Source organism: Cyprinodon variegatus, unplaced genomic scaffold (assembly GCF_000732505.1).
Source record: "Cyprinodon variegatus isolate N-32 unplaced genomic scaffold, C_variegatus-1.0 Scaffold113, whole genome shotgun sequence".
Classification (NCBI taxonomy): Eukaryota; Metazoa; Chordata; class Actinopteri; order Cyprinodontiformes; family Cyprinodontidae; genus Cyprinodon; species Cyprinodon variegatus.
This window is the reverse complement of record NW_015150566.1, coordinates 947,317-954,992: the sequence shown is the minus strand read 5'-3', so window position 1 is coordinate 954,992 and position 7,676 is coordinate 947,317. Positions and strand designations below refer to the sequence as shown.

Below are 7,676 nucleotides of genomic sequence, written 5' to 3'. Positions count from 1 at the left end.
CCACCCTCTCCACATAAGAAAAGCACATGCACAACCCTGTATCCGCTCCTGAGAGGGAACTCCTTTTAAAAGTTGCTGTTTGCATCGCTCATACAAGCTTACTTTCCAAAATGTTTTCCACTATGTCAGACTCACCACCAGTAAGTGAAAATAGGAACAAGCACATAGTATTGACTTACGTATGTTGGATCTATAGTTATAGTTATACATACATATATATATATGTTTGTATATCTGGAGGGTGTAACAAAACAAATTTCCCTCTGGGATTATTAAAGTATGTCTGTGTCTGAGTCTGAAACATATCACCAGAATGATTTACAATTAGGAGAACCACTTATATTGATGATCCACCTGGAAAAAGAACATCCTCCACTACACCTTTAACGTGGGTCTGAGTGGAAAAAGTAGTGTTCTTGCAATCAGAAAGTTGTAGGTTTAATCCTCACCTCTGTCACGTGTCGATGTATCCCTGGGCAAGGCCCTTATCTCTTAGATGCCAACCTCTCTTTATATCTCTCTTTATATCAATTCTCTTTATATCAACCTCTCTTTATATCAATTCATTAATATGCCGGTTTGCGAGTACAATTGGGTAAATTTGGCTTTGAGGGGTATTAAATTACTAAATAAAAATCACTCTATTTGCCATCAGTCAGTCATATTGGATGGGAGTATGTTATAGTAGTATGTTATAGGTTTTTGTTCTCCTGAAAGGTAAACCTCCATCATAATCTCAATCTTCTGGATCTTTTATAGGATTGCTAGTATCCATGAATTCTCTTGTCGAATCCCCTATAGTCTATGACCCTCAAAAGAAGCATCTCAAATGCAGGTTCCTTCAATCATATTTCACATAAAGGAGTGTGTATTTAGGTTGGTGGTGATGCTCATAGCTTTTTGTCAAAACCCAAGGAGGGTAAAAATGCTAATTTAGTTTCATCTGACCAGAGCTCCTCCTTTTTTTTCTTTAAAACCAGCTTACTTCAGCTATCTTTCAAAAGTGGGCTATGGTTCTTCTTGTCAGTAAAGAAAAAAGATTAGTGGCATGCTCTACAAATTCTTATCCAGTTTTGGTGGATGGCCATGTGTCAGTACAATAACTGTTGTGCCATAATGATAGGCTGAAAACAAGCTTTAGATATTGTTTTATAGCATATGCTTTATGCATCTGCACAACATTATCCCTGACATGTCTGCTGTGTCCTTTGATCTGTTAGTTTACTAAAGTTTATGACATGAAAAAGGTGAACAAGTCCAAGGGGTGTGAATACATTTGAGGGGTTCATTGTTTACGTGGATTCAGATACATCAGCAAGAAAAAAAATGCTTTTTGATACAGCAGTAATTAAACAGATTAACATGAGTTGCACTGCAAAAAAATGTTTCCCCTTATGCTCTTAAACAGTAGTAACAGAGGGAGAGCATTTGAAGCGCAGTTCATGTTGGATTAACGCCCTCTAGTGACTACAAAAAGACGTAAGATGAAAGTAAGCCAAATTGTACAGATCAGCTCAAGTGAACATACATAAAATCCATTGTATGGAAACATCTATTAACTTTATTTGGTTAGACAGAAGGCCAAAACTTATTACTTACATTGATCTAATCTATTATCTATGGGCTTTTGAAGCTAAGTAGATTGTTATAAAGCATAACAAATTAATGCAATCAGGATCTATGCCAAGATGCCATAAGGAGGAAAGGCTTTGCTTAAACAAAAACAGAAAGTGCTTCTTTAATGGGAAAGGTTCTGATTGGCTATCCATGGTTTGGCCATTTATAGCCCCTTAATTATAAGCCCATTTTGTGACCTCTGGGGTTCAGCGGGGCCAATTCCTGTGCAGACCCAAATCTTGATGAACAAAGGTGGAATGCGATGCCCTCAGCTCCGCAGACAAGCTTCCAAACGTTTCCCATCAATTTCATGGGAAAGTTCAAGCCAAGGAAACTCTTCCAATGCTTAAGCCTTAGATTGACAGCGCATTGAAACCATTAGTCTGTGCTGATGAAAGAGGTAGAGGATTGTAGAGTTGAGGTAAAGTTCTCTGTGTTCTATTATTTTTCTATATCTGTTGTTAAGTCTTAGAATATGATTTCTTTTCTGCACCTTACAGACTAAATCTGGTGCTTTAGGACCCTGCTGATGCTTGTCATAGTGCTGATATTTTCCACGTTGTGAGGGGAGGAAGGGGGTGGGAGGGGAGGGGAGCCCCTGGGCTGTCAATCACAGTGAAAGTGGCAGGGGTGGGCAGGCCCTTCTGACACTTTGTACTGGCGGAGGCGGATATTTAACTTGGGACTGCGCTCCTCTTGCTGCAGACACACACTCTCTCACACACAGTGAAAAGCTCCACCGCCAAGACTCCTGCAGTATAGTAGCAACACGGTAGGAGCTTCTGTAAGCAGTTATCAGAGCTGTAGAAAGCGGGGTCCCTCAGGAACCTGAAGCGCTCCAGACAATGTTGGACTATCTCGTCATGAATTGCAATTCTGGGCTTTTCTGAGAGGATTTAGCAATGCTGCGCTCAGAGCAACTCTGAACTCTTCTCACTTGCAGACGTTTTGCTTTTGCATGCTTTCACGTGAAATGCACAGACGCTGGTAGTTTTTGCAAAGCCGGCTGTCTTAGAGTTCCTCCAAACTAAGACTATTTTATTAGCAGGGGGGAAAAACTGATCTGCGATTTGGAGCAACTGAAAATATGGATGGATCTTATTTCTTGAGCTGAGATTTTGCACCCTGGACCACTGGGAGTAGCGGCAGAGAGAGCAGGCTGCATGTTCACGGACTGTGCGCTCTGGGACTTTTGGCAACCATCAGCGCGTCAGGCAACGTAAAGAGGGAGCCGTGCGTAAAAATAACACACATCGCCAGCTGCTGACATTCAAAACTTGGATTTTGTTCATTCATTCCATGCTATTCTCTCCACGGCTACTGTCATCCGAAGTGAGGACAGTTCGCCGTGTCTTCCAATCCCTCAGCGGTAACCATGACAACCTAAAGAAACCCAAAGTGAATTCAAGGAGCGGGTGAGGCAGATGAGAGTGTGAATAGAAGGCTTTCCCAATTTTTGGGGGCTGCTGTGGCGCAAATTTTGCAATTATTTTCATATAATCCAAACTCTCTGTTAAAAGTCCCTGCCTCTAGCTTTGGACTGAACTTATGACGCCTTGCCTTACAGACAGCACAGCCATTCTGAGAAGAACTGAATAATTGCTTTGCTGCACCCACCCTGACAGAGAAGAGCCGGTGCGCGTATTAAGGAGGAATAATGGGCTTCTCGCAAACGCTCCTGGTTTACGCGCTGGTGTGCGTCCATCTCGGAGTTTCTCAGCCTTTCTTTCGGCTCCGTCCGCAGCCCAGCGATAACCTCCCCGTCCCGGATCTCAAGGAGGATCCCGATCCGGAGTACGACCCCCGGGAGCAGGACTTGGCCGAAAAGCCTCTAAGGAGAAAGCTCGGCAGCCACTTTGACCCTAACTTCATGTCCATCAGCGCACCGCAGCCGGTGAACCTCTCCACCTCGGACGCCCAGTGGAAGCCACCGGGCCACATGCCCAACGAGATTAAAAAGCTGGACCTCACGGAGACCCCTTACGGGAAACGATTAAAAGTGGGTAAGAAAGCGCGAAGGAAATTCCTGCAGCTTCTCTGGACATACACATACTGCCCTGTGGTGTACACTTGGAAGGACCTGGGCGTGAGGTTCTGGCCGCGCTACATCAAGGAGGGGAACTGCTCTTCGGAGCGCTCATGCTCCTTCCCTGAGGGGATGTCCTGCAAAGCTGTTAAGTCCATCAGCAAGACTTTCCTGCGGTGGTATTGCCAAGGCTTTCTAAGACAAAAATACTGTACGTGGATACCGGTGCAATACCCAATCATCTCAGAGTGCAAGTGTATGTGCTGAGTTTACTCCAATGAAGTGGACTGGAACTACAGTTTGAATTGCACTGTTAACTCTCTACAGAGGTGGGCACCATAGCAGATCTATTTTTTTATATGGCATTTAAGTGAAATACCTACATTGTACATATCTAAGGGAAAAAATGCAGCTATTTTTTTTTTTTTATTGAACTTGGACCATATTCAAACATTGTTTATTTTTTCCTCCTCCCGGAGCACTTCATGAGGAAGAGCTTTTTTATATAAATATATTTTTATGAGACATTGATGAAGGAATTCATAATATGCTACACTTCTCCAAGAGGTGACCTTTTTTTTCCTCCAACTGAACAATGATGCTGTCTGTTATTTCACTGCAATGCTGCCAAGAGTTTTTGTATAATATTAATATCAATAATTATTAAACTGTAAAAAGTTGAGGTTAAATATATATATATATATATATATATATATATATATATATATATATATATGTATGTATGTATAAAAGGCGTGAACTCAGCTTTTTTTGAATACTTAGAGTTGTAGAAATAAGCAAATCTGTATGTTTTATTTATTACTTTAACGATTTGTGAGTATAGATCATAAGGAAAGAAAATAGCAGAATATTACCAGAAAAAAAAATACAGAAGATGTCTACTTGAATATTTTTAAAAGTGACAAAAAAATAAATAAATAAATGAAAAAGATAAGGCATATCAGTGTATATATTATGGTTACATGTGTCAGCAATAAAGTCTGTCTTTTCAGTGTGTTTTAGTGTCAAAAAGTGTTGCTAAAAATAGTTTTCTGTTCAGAGGGGGAATGTACACTGTAAATAATACATCTAGAAGGGGTCATTTTTAGTCTGAAAATGTTGGAGCTATGGTTAGGTGATACCCTACAAACCTGGCTAAAATATGTTGTTAGTAGGTGACCGTGAAGATGACAAATGGTAATTTCTCTTTTTGATAATATAACAGAGATCAAACTGCTCTAAAGGCAGAAATATTGATCCCTATCGCCAAAACTCTGTTATATTATTATTGAATATTCATTGCATTTAATTATTGAATGCAGCAGTTTTTGGTCTTTACTGAAAGCTTCACTAAAAGGTTTTCAAACAGCAAAAGTAAACAACATTGTAAGCCTATCTTTTCAAGGTTATTTGATGTGTTGAAATGTTGACTGAAAAGCAACTTGTCTCTAAATTGGACTTTTAATGTCAAGGAAGGAGCCTTGACAACCAATTAGGATCTTTCCAAAAAAATCTGGTGTAACAATTTACTTGCATTTGGATGAGAGATTTTAAAAATCTATATGCAACAGCTAAAAGACAAAGGTCAACTTTAACAAAGCATTTAAATCTTTTTCCCTATTTGGCTTGTCTGCCAATGTTACAAGGAAATAAAAAATCTACACTTGTTTCTGATTAAGGGATAACATGTTAATGAAATAGCAATATTTTGATATGTCGCTCCCAAGAACTGTCTAGATTTGTCATAGTGCTGACACCCACTGTCTTGTCATTTGATAATGAAACCTATTAACATCTTAAACTTTGGTGTTAGCACTGTTACCCTATAGGAAGAGCTTACTACAAACATAAATGCAAACACAAAAATGGCCTCAAACACAAGTCTGATGACAGGTCTTGATATTTACTTAGCTTAAATATTCAACATTACATCCTACAAATGTGTCAACTTTAGCATTTTCTTCTGCACAACTTAAGCAATAATCTAACTGTTTATGTATGATCAGCGATCCAAAATATAGTGGGGTTTCATTTGGCCCCCCTATTAAACATATATTTTCAAACTGATATATTTAAACGAAATATGAAATGCTCCTAATTGCAGTTTTGTCTGGATAAGTTTTGTTTAACTGGGATTTCATTTGGAATAAGTATTGTAAAACCTAAACAACAAAAAAACAAAACCGGATTTGTGTTTTAACAAATATTACTAAAATGTTTCAGTCATATCTTTTTCAATGCTTTGAAGGTAGAAAAAAAAAATAGAATAAAAAAACCCCATAAGTCCTCATCAAATGTACTTTTAACTTGTTGGATTTTATGGGTCGAGAACATTTGATTATATATATTTGTCATCCAGATTGGTCTGGCACATTTATGAATATATTTCTAGAAGGAATGCTTTTTATATAACATTTTTAGAAAAAACATAAGGATTCTTAGCCAAAATATAGCAGTTCAAGTGTTATCACATTTTGCATGAGGAAAAGACACTGAACTGGTGGTTAGGCATCCAAGGTTGTTTTAGCCCAGGGCCTCACATTCTCTTACATACGGCCCTGGATGTAGGCTGAAACTTTTCTTTTTTTCCTTTTTTGCACTATGCAGATGGTTAAGAGCAGTTAGGCTACTTAACCGCACACGTTTCAGTGGCTCTGTGTGGATTGCTTGAGTGTTCCTTTTTTCTATTTTAAAAAGGGTCTGATTTACTACGCAACACATACCCGAAGCGCCTCCACAGAACTGGCATTCATTTGTCAGGGAGGGAGAGAGAAAGAGAGGTTGGAGTCTGTGAGGGGGGAGATCCACGCACGTTCATCCCCACTGTCTACTGTCTGCTCACATGCTGGTTTCCAGGGATCCGAGGTGTTAACATAATGCGTAAAATATGATTCAGACTTGTCAAACAGTGTCAAATGATGAAATGGCGAAGCGTCTGGGGTCTGGAAGCCCCACACAAGTTCCACTGAGGTATTTGTGTAGAGGTGGAATGGAGCAGACCGGCGCCTGTTGGAGTCTGACCGCCCCTGAGACAGAAAAAAGAGACAGAAAAAAAAAAAACAACAAAGCCCAAATAAAACAATGGTCAGCTGTTTTTCACGTTAGCTGCCTATTATTTAGAGAGTGCGCAAGTTAAATAGATGTGGCCCAATTAAGCGCTCTGGAGACGCGCTCATTTTCTATAAATGCCACTCCTTTTATGGACTTTATATGATTAGTCTTTAAACGCAAAGAGCGACTTAAAATGGGCTGTGGCTCGGTGTGAAGTGTTTCCAGTGAGCGCATCTTGTGCGCCTTAAAGTGATTTGTGTTCTTTGCGGGCAGAGATGGATTTTTGACACTTGCCGCCCGGTTATTGTGACACAGCCTGTGATGGGATTTGGTAAGCAGAGGGGAGGAGCGGCAGCGCGCCAGGAGGGGAGGGGGGCTGCTTTCCTTACTGTCAGCTTCTTTCTTGATGATGTCTCGGGGTTTTTAGAAACTGCGTCTCTGACTCGGCGGCGCCACTAAGCCGCCCCCTCTCGACTGCGCAGAATGAGGTACTTTGGGAAACAGTAACCCTTTCAGGCTCTGCCCGGAGAACATTTTAGAAGCGTGTGAAAGGCAATACGCCGCCATGGCTGCAGCCCGGGAGTTGCGCACCTTTTAGATTCTCATGGTCCGGGTCCAGGTGGTCCTTGAGGTGATTCCTCAGATTAATTCCTTCTGATTTAATAAGAAACTATCTAATTTGATTGTGTTACTACTAAATAATGTCAGCTCCTCATTTATTTTCACCAAGACGTTCAGTCTCAAATTTCATAACTATCACCTTTCGGATATGCCTCTATTTCTTCTAACTCTAGCTGTTTGTTGCGCAAACAGCCTATAGGCTGTTGGTAAGCCTCTGATTTAACCCCATATCTCCATGTATAGAAAACAGAGTTATCACTCAAAAGGGCTGAGTTAGAAACAAAGTAAAATTGGGCCATTTCACTCAATTTTGCTTAAAAAAGGAAAGAGGCATGACTGCTAAAGAATTTCTGGACTTGGC

The 7,676-nt window shown here is 40.3% G+C and overlaps 1 protein-coding gene across 1 annotated transcript; it reads left to right on the top strand.

The window, feature by feature from the left end:
• The first annotated feature begins 2,307 nt into the window (after positions 1–2,307).
• LOC107084983 (noggin-2-like) lies at positions 2,308–4,348 on the top strand. The gene has a single exon (XM_015375071.1). The coding sequence runs from the start codon at positions 3,275–3,277 to the stop codon at positions 3,908–3,910; it is 636 nt and encodes a 211-aa protein (XP_015230557.1). The 5' UTR covers positions 2,308–3,274; the 3' UTR covers positions 3,911–4,348.
• The last annotated feature ends 3,328 nt before the right edge of the window (positions 4,349–7,676 follow it).